The sequence below is a fragment of the Melospiza melodia genome, chromosome 10 (genome assembly GCF_035770615.1).
Source record: "Melospiza melodia melodia isolate bMelMel2 chromosome 10, bMelMel2.pri, whole genome shotgun sequence".
Lineage (NCBI taxonomy): Eukaryota > Metazoa > Chordata > Aves > Passeriformes > Passerellidae > Melospiza > Melospiza melodia.
This window is the reverse complement of record NC_086203.1, coordinates 24,178,108-24,199,085: the sequence shown is the minus strand read 5'-3', so window position 1 is coordinate 24,199,085 and position 20,978 is coordinate 24,178,108. Positions and strand designations below refer to the sequence as shown.

Below are 20,978 nucleotides of genomic sequence, written 5' to 3'. Positions count from 1 at the left end.
TGATCAAAGGGACTTGGAGATGTGATGTTTCTGCTCTGGATTTTGATAAGCTGATACCAATTAGTGAGCAGCATATTAGGTGCCTGTCAGAGGGACTAAAATAGCTGCATCTGCAGTGGAAGGCAGTTTGCTTGCTTGCTGTAGGAAGGGGTCTGATGGTGACCTATACAGAGATTTCTGGAGAAGTGTGATCCTACTCACAGGTGGGACCAGCAGCTTCAGCTCCCACCTCCACCACAGGATGCCATCCACTGGGGACATGTATAACCTCTTTATGTGCTAGAAATTTGCTGCCTAGAGGTTTAATTATCCTGGCTGCTTTCTCCCTGACCTCATGGGAAAGTTTGCTGCATCAAACCAGTGTGAAAGACATCAGCCTGTTCAGGAGGTTGGTCTCTTTAGATCTCTGGCTGTGATAAATCTAAGCTTCACAAATACAAAAATGAACTGTAATGAGCAGGACTGCCATCTTTGCTGTCCTGGTCCTTGAAAAGTGGGAGTCATAAACTTCTCTTTACATTCCCTCTCCCTTTTTTTCTGCTGATTTAGCATATAATAGAACCTAAACGCTGCTGTTTCATGGCCAGTTTCTACTTTGCCAGTTTTTTGTTCAGAGCTTTCTGCAGAAAAACAATTATTGCATAGACACCATTGGAGATGTTCCCACATCTTATTCTGTCACATTTAATCCTGCTGAGTGTCAGGGTACTGCAGCTTTGCTGGACTAGGTCCTCATGCAAGTTGCTTTAGCTCCAAAAGCCAAAGCCTGTTTTGAATTAAGTGATGAATGTGTCTGCCATTAAGCTTTTAATCAAAGATGAGGATTTGAGGATATGTAGATCCTTCTTCCATCATGGATTGGGATGAATTAATTACAGCTGATTCTAGCTTTAAAAGTTACTTGGAACTCAATAGTAGTTTATTGCCATATCTAGGAAATTCAGGTGATTATCTTTGCATTAACTGATGGGAAATTCAGCCTATGATAAGGAAACACAGACAAGTTAAATGTAGCTCAGGCAGCACTGACCAGCCAGTGCTCCAGTTTCTGTGATGGTGCCATAGCTCAGTGTATCTGCCCACACACCCCAAGCATCCTTATGCAATGCCATAAGAAGATGGCATTAAGGCATGCTCAGAGGTCAGAGCCTTGGACAGCTTTAGTTTTCAATCCCTTTCAGTGGCATACACCTTGCACAGATGATCTTGCAGAGGGATTTGCAGGGTTCAAAAGTTCCCTGGCCACAGATGGAAAGGGCGTGCCTTGCCAGTGGATGTGCTCTGCCATCCCTTTTCTTAACAGCTTGCAAAACATTTGCAAAGGCAGGCAGCACTTTTTTCTTCCCCTTCCTTTTTTGCTGAATCTGTTCTCTCATTTACCTTGATTCATCATTGCACATAAATCTGGAGGTATCTTTGCTCAACCTGCTGGAAAGATGCATGCTGGGTTTGCTTGTCTCAGCTTTCCTCAGCCCTACGGAGCAGCTTTGCAAAGCTGTGCAGAGCTGTTGTGGTAGGCAGGCTGGGAACTGAGAGGGCATGGAGAGATATCATCTTTTCCTGCACTGGATCCAGGCCTGGCACCTGCCTGCCCTTGCCATGGCACCGGCTCGTGCTGGGTGATCCATCACCACTCTCAGATGAGCAGTGAGTACCACACTCTGGTGGAAAATCATCTCAGTTCATGGCATAAACAGCTGTCTAAGACAGCACTCAGGCCATGGTGAATCCAAGGATGGACCTCTTGACCTCTCCTGGTGGAGCAGGGATGGTCCCAGCATCCACAGGCAGATGTAATGGGTGAGAGCCTGCACAGCCCTGGTGGCTGCTGAGGCGCAGAGATGAATTGCAGCACTCTGAGACTCACACTGAGGCAGGGAGAGGCTGCTCTACATCCCAGGGAATGCTTTCACCAAGGAATCTAGTGCAGCCCTAAAGTTTGTGAAGCATGAAATAAGATTTCTCTTTAAGAGAGAACCATCAGCCCTTACTGAATTATCCAAGTTCTTTCTATTGTTTTAAATCACCCTCCCAGGACCCCCTGAGTGCTCTCATGCAGAAGGCATTCATTAGATAACCTAGGAGTTTGCTGGGATGGCAGGAGCTATCCCAGCACCTCTCCACAGCAAACAGCAACTGTGCAGCCCTTACTGAATTATGGAAATGACTGAATCCCTGCAGTGTAGCCTGTTTTACCTACACATGAGCAAAATAAGGTAATCTCCTCCCCGGGAGAGGGGCTTTGTCACATTTTGGGGTGCTGCAGAGCAGTCTGTGACATTGACATGGAGCATATGTGTGCACATGGTGCCACTATGTCCTGCCTCATTGCACTTTGTCTCCTAAAACAGCAGCTTTATGGTAAGAAACCACGGGCATCCCTGCCATGAGTCACTTTGGAGGCCATGTTTCTTTCAGATGGAGCACTCCATGATGCTGTTGCCACATGTTGTGAGTACTCCTGGACTGACAGATTCATTATTAATTGATGTGGCTTATGAATTTTTCAGTGTTTTCTCACACTGTGCATCACAAAATGAAACCACCTTTTATGAGACAAAGATCTCTCCTAAAGCCCTACATCAAAGCTGCAAAATTGTCACCCATATTGTGATCTTGTTCAGCCTTCACCACGAGCATGTTTGCTTTGAAATACTTAATCAACCATTTGCTGAGCTACAGAGCTCCTGGCATGTTAAAGGATCAGTGTCCTGAAACTTTCTCTTTGAGGCATTTGGCACCTATAACCATGCACAGCATATGCATTTGACTGCAGCAATTATTTTAGGAGAAATTAAGCCAGGCTTAGAAAGGGTTTGAGTAGACATCTGCCCTGCAATGTCTGCAGTGCTGGTCAGTTTTGGGTTCCTTAAAACTTAATCTACACATGGTTTCTAATTTTTATTCTTTTGCTTTAGAACTGTTACACCAATGTAGGTAATCTCTGCAGGGCAGGCAGAGAGAACTAATGTGGTTGTGGGTAGACGTATGAAAACATCTAATTTACCAGCAGGCAGTTGGGTAATGATCAGTTGAGAATTACGAATTATGTAAATCATGTATTTGTGGCATGCTGCTGAAAAAAAGCCCAGTGCATATGACAAATCACGTATATACTGAAATCTATAATACTTTTCACATTTAATTGACTGGGGCAACCTTATGATTTATATCTTTGCTTTATTCGCAGCACACACATAACATAGTCATAATGCAGAACGAAACTAATTCATTTTCTCTTTGACTTCTTAAATCATTTATGTATTTGGCTGTCAAGTACTTGAATATAAAGTGGGCATGCATGTGGCAGATAATATATAGCTGATTCTCTACTTAAGAAATTGAGTTTTAATGATATTAAGGTCTGTGTTGCCTTACTTGGTCTTGCTTAGATGGTATGCCTCACATTTGCACCTTTCCTTATTTCACAAGCAAAGTATATTTTATGGGTACCAGCATTACTCTCTTAATGGCTCTATATAGTGTTATGACTGTGTAAAATGTACTCTGCTTGCTCTGATGGCAGCAGGAGCCTTTCCCAGGCACAGGAGTCCTTCTCAGGCACAGCAGGAGACAGTGGCTGAGTTGTTGAGTTGCTGTCCTTAGTCACAAGAGATCTGCTGGAAGATGCCAGGAGGACAGGCAGGGGCTGTCTCGTTAGTACCATTCTGTAGAGAACAAGAAGAAAATGTTATTTTGGCTACTACAGACTAGGACTGCTTTCCCAAAGCTCAGTTTTTGTCATGGAGCTATCATGCAGAATCATTGAAATTACAGCCTGGAAAGATTTTTTTGTTTCTTTTAAGTACCAGGTTACTTGGCTTGGCATTGCTGCTTAGTCTAGGGCAGCACAGCTCTGGAAAGCAATACCTGACCCACTCAACCACAGCCACAGAGACTGCCTAGGCTGCTTCTTGGCTCCTAACAAAAATCATCTTCTACAGTCAGATCTTTCCTGGACACCTGTAGCATCACTGGAAAACATCTGCACAATCAAGACAGTGCAGAAAGCGTGAGGCAGTTTGTTGGCTCATTATCATACTGCAAAATCAACCCTCCTCCAGAGCAGCATCCTCAATTTCTAAATTTAGCTCCTGAGTTATTTTGGGTAGTGTGTGATTAACCTCAATTACTGTAGCTCAGATAGAATTCAAATAATGCTCCCTCTTTCAGAATTGCAAAGAAATGGAAATCTGGGTCTGTACATTTCCTACCCTTAATAAAGCAGCTCCAAGAGGCGCTTCCAGAGGTGCAGGAAAGTTGTGTGGTACATTGTTCATGGAGAAACTAACAGGGGCAGCTGATCCTGAAAGGTGCTGGTAATCCACGGCTCTGTGCTGGTGCTGGGATCAGGAATATAAAGATGAACCTCACCAGCAGGTTATGTTGTGCAGCTGGTGTGAATGAAGCTGTTGAAGTTTCAGTGGATTTGGATCACAGTCAGGACACCTTGTAGTTTTCCTGAATTAAATCCATAACAAAGGCTTTCAAAAGCTAATCAAAAATGAACTTTCCATCAATCTTAGCCATAGTCATTTTTGGCTCTCTGGAAAATCCATGGTGAAGCAGCGTGTGTGGCAGACGAGGAGATGCCGTGGAGAGCGATGGGTCAGGGGCAATGTGGTGTTTCATCTGATCCAGTGAGCACCAACAGATGAGCTCATCATTCATCAGGCTGGGAATCAGAACTTTTGTCATCACTGTAGCTGTAACTTTCCAGACTGCCTTAGGGTGAGGATGCTCAGCCCCAGGAGGCAGCAGGGCAGGCATCAGAAACTGTCTTGGGTTGGTGAACTTTGTGTTTGTCCTTTGTAGGAGCTTCTGTTCCAGAATGTGGCCCCTCACCACTCACTCTGTCTATCAGCAATGTAACACAGGTGGTCAGCCTGAAGAACTGAACTGCTCCTAAAGGTGTTTTATTGATTAATTTTTCACCTTGATTTGCCTTTTGTTTTTCTGCAGCTGGACAACCCTGATGAGCAAGCAGCACAGATCAGACGCGAGTTAGATGGACGTCTCCAAATGGCAGAACAAATTGCCAAGGTAAAAACAAAAGTCAGCTGTCATCAATAACCTCTTCATTTAGGAGTATACAAGGAGTTTGATGCAGCCCCCAGGTCCTGTCATTCTCTTACAAGTATCTTCTCACAATAATTAGTGGTTAAAAGTGATCGGATTTTTAGCTGCAAACAAACAAGATGAAGCTGTTCTGATGTGCATTTATTGGAATGTCCTGATGAGCTGGGAGAGTTTAGGTTCCTGAAAAATCCCTTGTGAATCCTCAGAGGTGTCACATTTCTATGTAGACAATAAGGTGGATAATCATGTGTAGAAAAGGAGCCAGGAATCATCCTAATGGGATTTGTGTTTTTTGCTGGGCTGATAGGAGCCACAATTTCCTGCCTGTAGGGAAATGCTGCCTCAATAAAAGGTCCTTCAGATGTATTGTCCCAAAGAAGCTCACACTGTGCATGGGAGCAGTCAGGCCATCACTGCCCCCTGCAGACATTGCTGCTGTTTGGAGACCTCCAGACAGCTTTGATAACCAAGCACTCAGCTGATCTTCCTGGAGACCCTTCTGGAAGGAGCATCTCCCAAGGAGCAAATCACACCTACACACAGTGGCCTCCAATGGACCATAGATGATGGAGAGGATCCTGTTGACATCAGCATGGCCAAGTTTTCTCCTTGCCTCTAATCAGATGCTCTGAGTCACTGATAAAGCCCTAATGGGGCTGAAGTCATTTGGAATGATCTATCTGGCTGTTCTTGATAATCAAGAAACCATTACTACAAGGCAAAAAAAATCTAATCACAGAGACAAGCTCAGTCTAGGGGCCTGCCTTTCAGCAGCAGTCCTCCCAGCACTGAGCTGGGCCCAAATTAGGATTTTTTATAAGATAGGTAATATTAGCGCTGTTTGCAACCACACTGATATGCCTGGATGTGAAAAGCAGAGCATATTGATTCATAGTCAGGCGTTGACAATGGTGCTGGTGGAGCCTGCACAGCTCCTCCTCACTAACACCTCTGTTAAACATCTGCTGCTGTTTTGTCTTTGGGGACATAGGCTCTGATTTTCCCCACTTCACTGATAAAATTAGTGAGATGGCCAAGGACCACATGGCCAATCAATGGTGCAGCAAAGCAGCAAACTCACTGGAGCGCTTTTGTTCAGCATTTGGCCCTTTGCCATTTCATTATTGTCAAGAAAAGCTACAGTATTTATTTGCAGTGAAATGTCAGCCTCTGCACTGAGCCCGGCTGCTCTGGTTCTGAGATAGGTAGACCGGCCCTGAGAAAAAGATTGCCTGGTTTTGTTATTTCATTTTCTCTTTATGATATGTAGAACAACAATATGCATGATTCAGTAGCAGCCAGGAGAAGCTGCAGCATCATGAATTATTTTGCAAATGAGAATTTTCCATTTCCATTCTTCCCCCAAGGATGCTGAAAACAAACCATGACACTGCTGGCCATGCAAGAGAGAGTCAGGGGGAAATTCCTCAACATAACCTGACATATTTCTGTGCAGAATTCAACATTCAAAATACAGCAGTGCAGCTTGGAGGGTGGTTTAGAGTAAAAGGGACTTACCTGGGTTTCAGTTGGCAGCTAGGGGTATTTTATCTCCATCATGGTACTGCAGCAGACTTTCCTTTCAGAATGTCAGGTCCCACCAGCATCTGTCTGCAAGAAACCTTGTTCATTTAGATCCATGAATACCATATTTTGGAGGCATGTAAATGACCTTTTGAATCTTCTTCTGTAGCCTCCTTTCTGGGCAAGGCTGCTTTCCCTGTAACAGAGGGCAGGTTCACAATTCAGCTCAGTGAAAGGATAGCATTTCCTTTTTTATCTCCAATTTGCAGCTTTTAATACGGATTTGCTGCACAGGGAGGCTTACAGTGTTTGTGAAACCAGCACTGAGGTGTCTGTCTTGGAGATTCCATCCTCGAGGCAAATTAATACCTCGTTGTTAAATTAAGAAATTCACACTAGGACATTTGCACTTCAGAGGCAGCAAAGGCTGTGGAGTCTTACGGGACCAGTGGCTCTGCAAGGCTTCATCTGAGCTGTGGTGTGACCTTGAACAAGGCACTGTTGTGCCAGCTTTCCTGCCTCTGCATGCCAGGACACAGCTGTGGGTGTTTTTGCCCTCCCCTGTGCCCAGGAGAGTGCAGCTCAGCCCAGCACTAGGGCAGAGCTAGGCAGGGTCTCCCACTGAGCCCAGCTCCATCAAAGCACATCAGCCCAGCCTTGGAGCCAGGCAGCTTGAGGATCACACTCTGTGGCAAGCAGATGTTTTAGAGCTGAATCTGGACAGGCTTTTCAGTCTGTGTGTTGTACTTTTCCAGCAGCTAAATAGAGCAGCATTACAGCTGAGAGCTTAGTGATGCCAAGGCAGACATATATTTTTCTCTGCAGTGGCAAGTGCTCTGCTGTCCTGTGGTGCCTTTTCCCCCTCCCAGTCACCTGGCTTCAAGGACAAGGAGGAGCACGTGTAGGAGCAAGTAAATGAGACCTGGTGGTGATACTGGAGTGATGTGTCTGTCTGGGGCTGGAGCCACTCTGCTCCAGCCTGCTGGACAGGTCATTCCTCAGTGTCCTACCTCTGCCTGTCTCCATGCTTGTGCCTCTCCCTGTTCCTGATCCTCTCTCTGCTCCCAGTACATGGGGAGGTGATTGATGCCCTTTCTTGCTGTTGTCTGCATCTCTTGATAGTTTCTTACTCCAGACTTCCCCCAGCTTTATCTGCAGTCTGATGGGTGACTTCAGACCACATCTGCATCTCTGCATTTCCAACATCAGTTAAACAGTCCCAGTTACACTGTTATGCATCACTTCAAACTACATTTTTAGTCCTAATACAAGTTGCTAGTGGCACACAGTGAAATGTCCCAGTCCTTGCTGCACTGCTGAAGAGGTTTGTGAGGGCAGTGCCAAAATTGCAGTCCCTGGAGAGATGGATGACAGCAGGGTAAAAAAGCAATAATGTCTGAACATCATTGCTGCAGCAGTAGTTCTCAAAATCTGTGAAACAGTGGTTTGGTTTTTTTTTTCCCTAGGGGTGACTTGCAACTTGTATAATGCACAGACAATACAGGAGGCTGATTAGGTAGTTTATTTTACTGTAGGTCTAATTTACATGAGGGAATTACTTCCCAAGATTGAGGCTGGAAACAGATGACCATACTTCAGCTGCTTGGTGTGAGTGCTGCTGTGAGCTCTGCTTGTAGTGATCTTAATGAGTGATGCAAAAACTAGTGCAGAGGAGAACTCTTTCAGCAGCCTGGTGGCAGTCTTCTAGAAGACACATGACCTTATTTTCTTCTCTAGCATGCATTTTACAAATGGCTTTTTACAATGTTGTGAATTGCCACTGAGACTGTTTGCACATCAGCCTCGTGTTCCCTGGCTGCAGCTGCTGCCTCTCTGTCTTACACCTTGCACAGTGCTTGTAACCCACTGAGAGACATTTGAATCCTGAGCAGATTCAGGCCATGGGAGGAGTTGTCAGAAGATGCAGGGCTCAGGCTGGTGATGGGCAGCAGTTCAAAGCTGAGAATATAAATTAGGGAACATCATATTTTGCTCTCACTGTCACCCTTGGTTTTAGAGTTTAAATTTCCTGTTGACAGCAAGCAGCACTGGAAAGTCTCACAGTGAAAAGTTGTCTTCTTGGGGGGAGGCTCTGGCCTTGGCAAGTAGTGGAAAGGATGTTTCACTTCTTCTTCCAGTTAGGACCAAACATTCCTGCCCTCACATGGCTGGTTTTCTCCCTTTGGGCTCCTTTCACAGCTAGAAACCTGATGAAGCAACTGCTCAGAAGTGTTTTAAAAAGAGCTGGCACAACTGGGAGACTGAAAAACAGATTTGTTACTGTCAGCATCCTCTGAATCCTTAGTAAATTGCTGTTGGTCACAAAGTTCAGTTGAGATCTGGCCTGGAGTGTTTGTAATTGAGGAAAATGCCATCCATAGGAAAAAGCCGATTTGCAGATAAAAAAGTCAGTGAAATGCAAGTGCATGCAAGATACAGGAAAGTTGGACAAGTACCAAGTAGTAATTCTGTGAGAAACTAGCAATAATGTTTCTACATTACTCAGGGGGAAGCTGTAATTTGTCATCTGGTTTGTAGGAACTCCCTGCTCACAAATCTCTGCAGATGCTCTTGGGGGATTCTCCCAGTGCAACAAGTGGCTGTTGATTGTCACAAACATTCATTCTGTTGTGCTTGTTTCCAAATCCAAGGAGCGCAAGTTTCCCAAATTTGTGTCCAAAGAAATGGAGAACATGTACATCGAGGAGCTGAAGTCATCTGTCAATCTCCTGATGGCCAACTTGGAGAGCATGCCTGTGTCTAAAGGAGGCTCTGAGTTCAAGCTGCAGAAGCTGAAACGTAGCCACAACACCTCAATAATTGACATGGGAGAGGAAAATGAGAACCAGCTCTCCAAGTCAGACGTCGTGCTGTCATTCTCCCTAGAGGTAAGCTACATGCACACAACAGTGTGCACAGTTCATGGGAGTGAAAAACACAGCAGCCAACTTCTGCTCAGTTCAAATTTAGGTTAGGTGGAGAGAGGTGAGTAGAAATCACTCTCTGTTTACTGGAAGCTTTGCCTGTGATTAAACACTGTGTCCTTTCTGGTGTCGCAGCACCTTGTTGGAACAATCTGTGTGATGTGCACTGTCTGGCATTTTGTGATGATGTATATCAAATGGCTTAGAAATCTGCATCATTAACTGATCTCTTCATGCAGTTTGTTACTGAGTGTAGCCCAGTAACCCTGAGCTTTCATTGTCCCCAAAACCATTACAATCATGCAACACTGTAAATATCAGCATCTTAAACTATCGCCAGCTAGAGGGGTTGCTGCATTTCCCTGCAAGAATTGCTTCCTCTTTGAAGAATTGTGAAAAATCCCTGGGTTTGAATTCACCCAACAGATTGGTGTGCAGTTTGTGTGGATATCCTGTGCTGTGCTGGGTTGCTCTGTGCTCTCTGTTGCATGCTGCCTTTCTGGTCAGTGCTGTGTTGAGCAGTTTGTCTGTGCAGCCCAGGGGAAGGCAGGGTGCTGCTGCTGCCTCAGTCCTGGAGCAGTGTTGCTCTGTAGCTGTTTTCAGCCAACTCAGTTGTTTTGTGCAAACACATTTGTGGTCTATTTGTGGGCATATTTACTTCAAGGAGTCATCAACTCACCCCTACAGAATTGTTGTTGTCTGTCAATGAGTGGGTTTATGTTACATTGTCAAAACAACTACCAGGATGGAGTCAAAAACGTAGGATGCAGAAAAAACAGAAAATTTTGGTTTTGTGTAGTTTCCTGTTTATTTCTCTTCCTAGGGAGTCTCTTGTTATACATATCCTGCTAATGCAAAACTTAACAACCCTGGTTGTCCAGTCTCAGAATTTAACTCATTACATGTCTGAAGCCATCTTCATAATATTCAGTTCAGTCTTATTTAAAACTAGGGCTGTGAACCCAGAGATGGTGCCTTCAAGAGCAGCATCAAATGAGGCTGACTTCCAGGCATTCCATGTGGAGGAGCAGGGAGCTATCACAAAGCAGTAGCTCCATGTTGCAGAAGCTGTGCAGTGTGTGCAGCTGTGTGTGAAGGGCCACCCCTGCAGCACGGTGTCACAAATGCTCTGCTCCAGCTGAACCCCACCTGGTGGGAAGCCAAAGCCCAGTGAAGCACTGACTCAGGAGCTGGCAGGTCTGGGCACTGCTCAGTGCACAAAATTCCTGCTGCAGGAAAGCTTTTACCAAAAATGTGCACTCATTAAAGGCTTTGTGCAGCTCTGTGTGCCAGGGACAGGATCCTCAGCTCCAGACAGATCAGAAGACCTGAGGAGAGGAATTTTAAACCCCTGTGTATATACTACATAAATAGCTGTAATAAAACATGAACAGAAACTCCCACAGTGATTCTTGTAGAAATGTTTAAGGTATGTGGTTAATGGGATTAATCACCTTTAAAAAGAAGGGAAAAAAATTAATTACCTGCATTAAAGTTAGGTGGTGATTTCTTAATTAGGAAGATTTTCTATAGGCAAGTGTTTTTTTTTTTTTTTTTTTTTTTTTTTTTTTACCAGAGCTATAGAGTGGACAGGGGTCAGCAGTTTTAAACTGGAATAGGGTATATCTAAATTGAGTATAAGAAAGAAAATATTTTTGATGAGGGTAGCAGGGAACAACTGGGACATAGGTGTTTCATCCTTGGAATTTTTGGAGATCAGGTTGGATGGAACTCTGAGTAACCTGATCTACTGAAAGATGTCCAACCCTCAGCATGGGGATTGGACCAGATGATCTTCAAATGCCAACCCCAAACCATTTTATATTAATATAATGGAAATGAATATGGAAAATATGCTTTTAGCACAAGCTGAGTAGTTGTGTGCTTTTTTTCCCCCTGGATTTCACATATTAAGGCATTTCTAGATGGAGCAGGACTGCATCTGTGAAGCTCATCTCCTGAAGCTTGGTACTGCCTGGGCACCCAAGGGTTTCAGAGAGCCCATGTGCAGTCAGAGGGAATCCTGGTCTCCATACAGACCTGGCTGGTGCCACAGTCCCCCCTCAGCCTGGGCAGTGCCACCATCCCTGCCTGCTGCCCCTGAGAGCATCCAGCAGCACTGGAGGACCCCAGCCCAGGCTGACCCCATGGGCTGAGCAGCCCCAGCAGGTGTGAAGGATGAAATGAATCAATCTTTTGATTGCTGCCCCTCTGACCTTTCTCCTCCTCTGCCTGCAGGTTGTCATCATGGAGGTGCAGGGGCTGAAGTCGCTGGCCCCCAACCGCATCGTGTACTGCACCATGGAGGTGGAAGGGGGGGAGAAGCTGCAGACAGACCAGGCTGAAGCCTCAAAGCCAACGTAAGCCTTGCTTTGCTCTTTGCTCTCCCCAGCACACTGCTCTGCCCTGTCTCTGCACTGCTGAGTCACTGCACATGGCTCTGCATGCTGAGGGCAGAGGGGACTCTCGGAGGCAGAGGAGAAGCCTTCCTCCCTTCCACACATGCAGAGTGTTGTCCTGCAGCTAAAAGTGGCACATAAGCCCTGACTGAGGGGAATGAAGTGTTAATGAGAGGCTTATGTCTCCTGTAGCCATAGAGAGATAAATTTGTGCCTACACATAAGTGCTTTACTAAATAGGGCTGGAGTTAAGCATGTGCTTAGATAAGTACTTGCCTGAGTGTCCATCTGAACTGGTGCCATCAGGTATAGGTACATTATCCTGTCCTCACTGTCAGGGTTTTGGCAGTCCTACAAGAGAGAGAACAGCTGGCAGGGACACAGTCTGGCAGCCAGAGGTGGAAGAGAGAATCTGGGAAAAGTTTCAAATTACTCAGTTAAAGCTTTATCTGAGACCTCTCTGGCCCAGTGCTATTCAAGGGCAGAGTCTTGTCCTGTCCTCTTTGACCTCGTCCCCAAATCCTCACTTTTGACCCCATACTTTCTTTTGTCTTGCCTGGATGTTGTTAAGCACCTACCAGTAGTGATTGGCCTTTGTTACTTGGAAGGAGAAAATGATGAATGGCTTATTTCCTTTCCAATTTGTGGGATTAGTTAACTTGAAACACTCTGGATTTGAGGCAGTGTTTCTCTGGATGACTGCAGAGATTTCACACTTAAATTAAATTCTCAGTGTGCTTGCTGACAGTGGAGAATTGCTGAGGTGGTGTGAAGCCTCCTCCAGGAGTGGGGAGCAGTGCTCTTGTGCTCATATCCCATTCCCGGTGGTCAGTCCTTAAACATATTTTGCCAGGAGCTTCCCAAGCTCATGGAAGGAAATCCAGAACCCCCTGGCTGCAGGACTGGCAGTGCACAGGCACTGCAGCAGCTCAGGAGCAGTGGGTGCAGGCAGAGACCAGGACAGGCTGCCTTCCCTCTGTCATTGTCCTCTCACAGAGGCACAGAAACCGCTGGTGCCTCATGGCCTGTGCTGCACCAGAGCGGCAGGAATCTGCAGGAAGCTGTTCAAAAACAATATTCCCAATCAGGGAAAGTGCTGCAGCCTGGCTGACTTTTCAAAATGCTTTGAAATCTGCTTTAGAGAAGGAAGGAAGAGAGCTGAGCTTAGAGCAAAATTTCCATGAGAACTTACAATTGTCACTATTTTAGGTATTCTTATTGCTTCAGTGGAGAAAGTTGGGCTCTATTTAGGGGAAATTGCTACTATTCATACTGAAAATGCACATTTTTCCTGGGTTGCATGTACTTGTTTAGATTGGTCTGTTCATCCCACCTTTGCTCACAGGATCTGCCCTTCCATGCACAGGTCTTCTCACTGCAAAATGCAGGATCATTTCTATGAGAATTGTTTTGAAAATAAGACCTGCAGGAGTGAACTCTTTAATTGAGTGAGTCTTTTTATTATAATTAAATGTACAGTGTCTGGGCATGAAGCCATCAGGCCTCAAGAAAATGCAGCCAACACTGAGTGCTGTGATGTGATTTAAGTCATGCAAGTCCATCACACTCATCCTCTCTCTGCACTGGCTTCCTGTAGAGTGTGAGCCAGGCTTCAGGACTTCTGGATTGCTCCAGCACTTGGGCTAATACCTATGGAAGTGGTTTAGGAGGGCAGTAGGTTTGATGGTTGAATTCCAAGAGGGTCCTAAGGCCTTTTCTTTCCAGAACCAAAGACCAGCCAAGCTGAGACTCTAGAATAATCTTCACAGAAACCAGAGGCCATCACAAAAAGCTTGTCCTCCTTTCCTCTCTGCATTAGAGGTGTTTCTTGCACCTTGCCTCCCCTCCCAGGCACAGCAGCAGAGATACAGGATACCAAAGCTCTGTGAAAGCAATTTACTGCACCTAAGTTCTCTTGAGAAGGAAAGAGAATGAATCAGATGTGACATGTTTGTCATCTTGCTTAATACAAGACTTGAAGGCCCCCAGGTGCTCTGGTGATGAGCAGTGATAGAAACAGCTCAGAGAAGGTTTTGGCGAATTTTTGAGCACTGCTGCCTTAGAAACAAAGGCTTTATGGCAATGCAAAACAGCCTTTGGAGGTGTTAGTTTGGATGCTGACATCAGTCTCACTGAGGTCATTCACACTGTGCTTGCTTCTGTGCTTTTTGTAATAAGCAAACCACCCCTAGAGAAAGGAAGCAGCTCAGTGCAGGCATGAGGGACTTCACTGCCCAGCATCCCAGGATTTGTGTGCTTTGGCAGGGATGTGCCTGGCCTGGGGCTGAAGAACACTTGGGGATTGTGAGCCTCAGCACTATGAAACTGTGAACACCAAAGCAAACTCTGTACATCCCAGAAGTTTTATGTCTCAGAGGCTCAAAAAGTGTGGGTTAAGCACCTGTGCTCAGAATATGCAGTGAATGCAGATCTGGAATCAGGCAGCATTTTTTAACTGCCAGCCTTGAAACTGAATGAAATTCAGCTTTGCCATTGTCTGGAGGCTCTACAGGCTGCAGAAAGCTAAATTTCTCATAAGCATCAGGGGAGAAAAATTACATTTGAACAGTAAGATTCACTGGAAGACTTTACTTTTCTATGACAGTCCCATGTCCTGGGGTGGAGAGTGTTAAGGGCCCCTCAACCTTGTAGGAGATCTTTTTACCTAACTCGTGGGGTTGTTCACTTTCACCTCATGTGTCCTTCAAATGCCAGCCCTCAGCTGGAGCACCCAGTCACAGCACACTGGGGATGGTGGCTGCTCTTCAGCTCAGTGCCATGCCAGGGTTCCAGCCTAGCTTCCACATCTCTAATGATAAAAGGAGTTCACCAGCCAAAGAGGGATTTCCAAATGCACTGGTCTAGGTCTGTGTGAGATTCTTCTTTCATCTTTTTGGTGCAAAACTGGCAGTTTTTGAGAAGAAACCATTTTAGTGACTTCAGAGCTTAAATCCCATTTGCAGATCTGGAGAGAGGCAGGGCAGCAGCAGGGTTAGCAGACCTAAATACCCAGTACCCATCAGATGAGTTGTGTGCAAGGAGTTTGGGCTTTGGGACAACAGTAAACACTGGCCTTCTATTTCTTCTCAGGGGCTTCATGTTGGATTGCTGACATTTTAAGCCCAATCCCTTCATGTGAGGATTATCTGCCTCAGCACAGATGCAGGGGATGGCACAGTTCTAGAGAAAGCCAGAGCTGAAATAGAAAAGTTCATTTCAGATCAAGCTTGCAATGTTTTATTAGTGGTGCTTTTAATAAGTTGTGTAAGAAAAAGCTTTTGTGTATTATGCCCTAACACGCAGATGCCTCTAAAAGATATCTCAAATCCCAGTGTGAGAAGGATTTTACTGCTTTTCGTGCTGGAACTGCATTCTTGCAGATGTTTGTGGGGTTTGTACCTCTCCCCCCTTCCCTGTGTGCTGGCCTGTGGTCTGTCCTCTGATGTCTCCAAAAATGCCCTTCAGGAGCTGTGTCAGTGGTGCTGCTGCTTGTGCAGCCTGGGAACAGGGTTGTCAAGGGCTTTGGGTATAGCACAAAAGACCCAGCCACAACCCCCCTGTCCTGAAGTCTCCAGAGAAACTGCTGGATATATTTAAACAGTGACCTGTGCTTGTGGCAGTGCTCATGGTCAGCATCTCACAGCACCTTTCTCTGATGTGAGCAGAACAAAAGAAAAGAGATCCAAACAACAGCAAGGACCTGTGTGCCTTGTGAATAAATGCTACAGATTCTGGAGTTATTTTGGCACCCAGATAAGTCTCACTCTCTCCTCTATCACAGTAGTGAAAATTGGGTGTCCCTGCATTGAACTGGGCTGAGCCATTTGGGGTAAAAGCAGTAAATACTTGTGGGGGAAGAATCTGGCCAACCTGTCCGTGCATTTGGCATGCCAGGAAGGGACAGGGGTGTGCCCTGCTCCTCTGGAAGTGTTTTCATTTTCAGGTTATTTATCCCCCTTGCAGAGCAGTCTCTTCAGTCCTAGTGCAAGGGTGCAGCAGCTCAGAGAATGAGAGGTGAGGATGGAGCTTGTTGTTTTCTGAAGGAGGAAAAGCCACTTTGCATTGCTTGGGATTTTTTTCCATGTAGTTTTCTTCTGTGTGTGCTGTAGGGCAGTGCTGGAGAAAGGACACTCAGTGGCTCTCATCTGACTGCATGCCACGTCTTACATTTGTCAGGACCAAGGGCTTGAGCCTTGTGCCCTTTCTCCAGAGATTCACTCTTGATAAAGTAATGTCTTTGGTAAACTTCTAAACCTCTCCCATCTCCTTTCCCTTAGCCACCTCCCTAGGAGACAGAGGTGTCTGGTTTTATCTTTGTGCTGGCTCTGATGCTGCTCCCTGATGTGTTTCAAGGTGCTCTGACAGCTCTGCTGCTTCTCTCTGCTCTGACAGGCTGCCCTTGTTCAGATCCCTGCACCAAGCTTAGCACTCAGCCAGAGTTTTTGTTTCAAATTAGTGTGCCACATCCATCAGAGCCCTCTGTCTGACCATGAGGAGGGACAGGACCTGCATCCTTCTCCAGTGCTGTTTACTAACCTTCACCTTCTGGGAGCTGGGCACTGAGCAGCAAAGGGAGAAGCCCTGTGGGAAAGGAGGCTGGCAAGCAGGGATGCTTTCTCTGTCTGCAGAAGGGGAAAATCTGGTCTTTTCATTCAGGAATCCCCTGCCTCAGGCCAGGGAGTTTGAAGTGGTGCCCAGTGGCTTTGCAAAGAGAGGACTGTGATGGGAGGGTTCTGTTGCAGTCAGTGTTTTGCTGCTGCAGATTCTTGGGAGATGCTGTGAACACTCCCCTGTGGTAAAATGAGAAAACTCCTTCTGAGATGCATAAATTTCAAATATTCCATATAATTAATCTGACTCTGCTAAACCAAAGGGGTTTATGTTGATGTAAATGAGAGTAGAGTTTAATTCTTGATGTGCATCCCTCAGTGCAGCTGTTGCTGCCAGGCCTGGTAGGTCGCTTCCAGACATGGCAAAGCTCAGGAACAGGTCCTGTGTGGCTACACAATTTTAAGTAGACATTCATGTTTAGGTTTGCATGCTTAGCTAAGCCCTGTGTAAGCAGAATTCATGATGCTGGGTAAAAAACAAAGCAAAAGGAAATTTTAGGAAATAGCTGCTTTTTCTTGCCTTTTTTTCCTCCTCCTCACTCTTCTAATTGGCTTCAGCATTAAATATAAGCTGTCTTAATTACCCACACTGATTGGATTGCTTTTCCAGTCACATTGCTTCATTTCACAGCTGTGCAGATGTTTGCAGCTCTTTCTCCTTAGGAAATCTCCGGGAGCCTTAGGAATGTGTCAAAGCAGGTGACTGGGTACAGCAAACATCAGACACCTTTGTTTGTGGGGTGCAGTCCTTGCTCCTGGGGTGAAGCTCTGAGCAGAGGGTCAGTCTGCCCCAAGGCATCTGTTGGGGAAATGTCTTCCAGGAGAGGCCTCCAGCTTTGGTCTCTGTGAGCATGGAGCAAATGCCCTGAACCCACGATGCTGCTGGGCTAGGAGGTGAAAATTACAGGGACAGGAGCTTCAGGGCTGTTGGTTTTAGCCCCTGTGTCTAAGGCTGGAGGGTACAAAGGGGTGCCCAAATCCCTGACACAAGTTATCTTCGCTTGCAGCTGCTTAGCATGCCTAGGAGAGAGTTTTCTGATGAGACTGTGCATGACTTTGCACCTGAAGGGTTCTGCTGTTAGCTTGGTTTCACCTGCTCTTCAAGTCCCCTTTTGTGTGACAATATTTCCATAATGCTCCTGAGATTTATGCTGTGATGTTCCCATTTCTGAAAGTGGAGGCTGTGGACAAGTCAATAAGCACAGCAAAAACTGCAATAAAAAGTTATTACCTGAGTGCAAGTATGTGATCTATTATGGGAGGTCTTTGTGCAAGTGATTTACTGCCCTTTTTAATTAGGAATTCAGAACCTTGCCTGATGCTCCCTCATAGCTGTTCTGCAGGATTGGTTCTTACCCAGCTCAGCCACTGTGGGACAAAAATTCTGCTTTAGATTAAGTAGCTGAGTTTTTCTCCAGAATAAAGGCAAGATCCTGTAGGGATTCCTGAGTGTCACCCAGACAGCCACACTGCTGTGGAGGAACCTCCTGGGCTGCCATGGAATACTCTGCTGGGGCTCTGGATAGTGATCCCAGGTGGGACCCTGTTCCCAAAGGTGTCACGTTCAGTCCCTGCTCTCCTGTACCACACTAGAAGCTGTGTTGAAAATAATGTTTCTTTACACTTACCCCTTGTACTTGGTTTCTTCCAGTATCCAGTAAGTGCAAGCTCTGCCTGTGTTTTCCCTGGCTTTCAGGGCACACATAGCATTGCTTTCACATGGATTCTCTGGTGTCTAGTAAGGGTTGAGCTCATGCACCTTCCCTTTCACAGATGAATGTCTTGCTTTTCTCGCCAGCTGTCTAATTTCTTGAGTGTTCCTATGCACTTGGGAATTATGTATTCCTGTGATAGCACATACATTCAAATTTAAGTATTCCAGAAGGTGTGATGCTGCCCAAGGCGATTTTCATCGACACCCGTCTGCTCCATCACTCCTGTGCCTGCAGCCTTAAATGGGGATAGGAAAAACCAAAAGGACATTGAAATGAGACTGAGACTCCGTGATCTGAAACAGTGCTTCATTAAGGGGAGGACTGCAGAGTGCAAGGTCTGAGATACATTCAGTCATGGTGTTTATTGCTCATAGTTGGTGTTCTTAAAAAAAAAAACAAAAGCCATGTCTTAGTGTAAGTTCAGCACATGATTTAAAAAAAATAAAGAAGCCATGCCTTAGTGTAAGTTCAGCACATCATTTGCCAGGGGAAATCCAGGGGATGAGGCAAGTGAAAGGGCCTAGTTGTTGGTTTATTTATTAAGTGCTGTGTACAAGTAGTGCACATTATTATTTAATGAGGGGTGCTGCTATTGCTGCAAAGCAGAGTAGGGAGATAGAGGACATGCTTTAAAGAATTGGTACTGTGCCTGCTCCTGTCTGGACAAAGCTCTGGAATGGTGAAATGAGAAGACCAGCCTTGATAGTGATTTTTCAGCATTTTAGGCGTCCTTTCTGTGATATTAAGCTAGAGTGTGCTGGCTTTGTGAATGTGCTGCATCTCCCAACAAACCGCAGAACTAAGTATAAAACCCCTTAAAGGGAGCAACCTACTGCTGTTACTATGCTGTTACAACAAGAGATGGTCTCATACTTCTTGTTCTTCCTTTCAGCTGATTTTGGAAGGGTGCCTGTCCCATTCCACTGTAAAAGGGGGAGTCAGGAAGCCCCTATAAGAATATAACATATATTGGGACATAAATAAAAATCAGACTGGTCTCTCTCAGTACCTTGAGTTGTTTTCTGCTGTTTGCATTTGGAAAATATTTCACTGCTTTCTGCTAAGTTTTATAAAGAAGGGTCTAGACTATGTTAGCACAAACCAGTAACCTGTATTTTCAAGCAGAGGATTTCTGTCTCCTTCTCCACGGTCTGTGTTTGTGAGATACTAAGTTTCTGTAAATCTGGCAGGCTTTATTAAGTCCAAAATCATGACCAAGCCTGAACCAATGGCAGTCCTCTGCAGCTGTATTTTCTTTCAGGGTGGCAAGATCAGATAGGAGAGATGAATCATATTTGCTCATTCTGTGAAGTGAGCAGCTCTGTGGCTGGGTCAGTGGAGCATCTTTGGCCAAAGGAAACTTTGATTAGCAAGTGTGTGGCATTGAAGTCACCCTATCTAAGAAGTGGTCACAGCCACAGATAGTAAATGCACACAGGCATTTAATGAATGAAGCTGTAAACTCCTGCTGTATCCAAAGCACATACAGTGATGGAGTACATACAGTAGGCAGCCCTTGTAAAAGCAATTTTTCTTTCAGTTCAGACCTCCCAGTAAAACAGTGCAGGGCTTTCGCTTCCAGTTACCCCTGCTGAGTTTTTCTTCCCTAATTGCGATAGTATTAAACAAGAGCACAGGGCGTTTGAAAAGCAGTCATCATTTAAATCATGGAAAGTATTCATGCAACTTTTTTTTTCCTTTTTAAAATTTTCCCTGTTTAATACCCAAAAGATTGTGATGAATAGCACTGCCACAATTTCACATCCAAACCAGCTGAGGGGTTTCTGCAGCAGAGTCCAGGCTGGGGTGCAGTGGTCTGGGAGGGGTGTGTGGTCCTGGTCTGGGTGCAGGCATGGTGGAGGGACATCTCTGGGGCAGGAATGCCATCTCGTGGCCATAAATAGCTATTATGTGATTTTACATCCACCTCCCATCCCTTCTTCCTTCCTCATGACGCTTCCCCAGTGTATCAGTCATTCTCAGGAAACACAAGTCAAGCTGTATTTTCTGCATAGCAAAGATCATCCCTTTTTGGGTTCCTAAAGCTGTGCTGTTGGCCTCAGCAGCTCCTCTTGGCTGCGGTGCCCCGTGCTGGCACTGGAAAGGGATCCACGGGGATTGTGTGTGAGCCACAAGCAGATCAAGAGCAGACCTTTGCAGGCTTTGCTTTGCTTTGCTGCAGTCTCTGTCAGCTTTGCCCTCATCCTTCTGTGCCTTGCACACTCAGGCACAGATGTGATCTCTCCCAGCCATATTTCTCTCTCAGCAGGGCTGCCGTAGCCAGTCTGAGGATGTGGGAGTTGCAGCTCCTGGAGGGAGAGATGGTCTGGTACTGCTGTCTGCATGATGTTAGGCAAGATGGTGCCTGTGTGTGTGACACATACATTGTGTCTCAGAGCTGTGGAAACAGAAAAGGACAGGCCATGAAGTGCTGGAGGGTGGAACACCTCTTTAGCTGCTGTAGATGGAGCCCAGTTCTTAGTGACACACTGTCTCTGCTCACCTTTTGAATAACAGCATAGTGTTTCTGCAGTGGTGTTTTGGGGAAAATAAATGCCCTTTTTGTAAGAAAAATATTTACCAGAGGTGTTCTATTATAGTAAAGGGACTGTTTCATGCTTGGCCATGGAGCATCCTTGGGTTATCCCATCAGAGCAGACATCAGTGCTGCATGCAGAGCCATGGCCTCACTCAGTGTTCCCTGGCTGCAGGGAAGGCAGGTACAGC

At 45.7% G+C, this 20,978-nt stretch overlaps 1 protein-coding gene across 9 annotated transcripts in view; it reads left to right on the top strand.

Moving 5' to 3' along the window:
- Positions 1-20,978, top strand: part of CADPS (calcium dependent secretion activator) — a 203,498-nt gene that overhangs the window by 63,712 nt on the left and 118,808 nt on the right. For all 9 annotated transcript variants that reach the window (XM_063164920.1, XM_063164919.1, XM_063164923.1 and 6 more), the window contains exons 4-6: positions 4,963-5,043; positions 9,255-9,491; positions 11,766-11,887. In XM_063164920.1, coding sequence (XP_063020990.1) covers positions 4,963-5,043; positions 9,255-9,491; positions 11,766-11,887 — 440 coding nt within the window. The remainder of the gene's footprint in view (positions 1-4,962; positions 5,044-9,254; positions 9,492-11,765; positions 11,888-20,978) is intronic.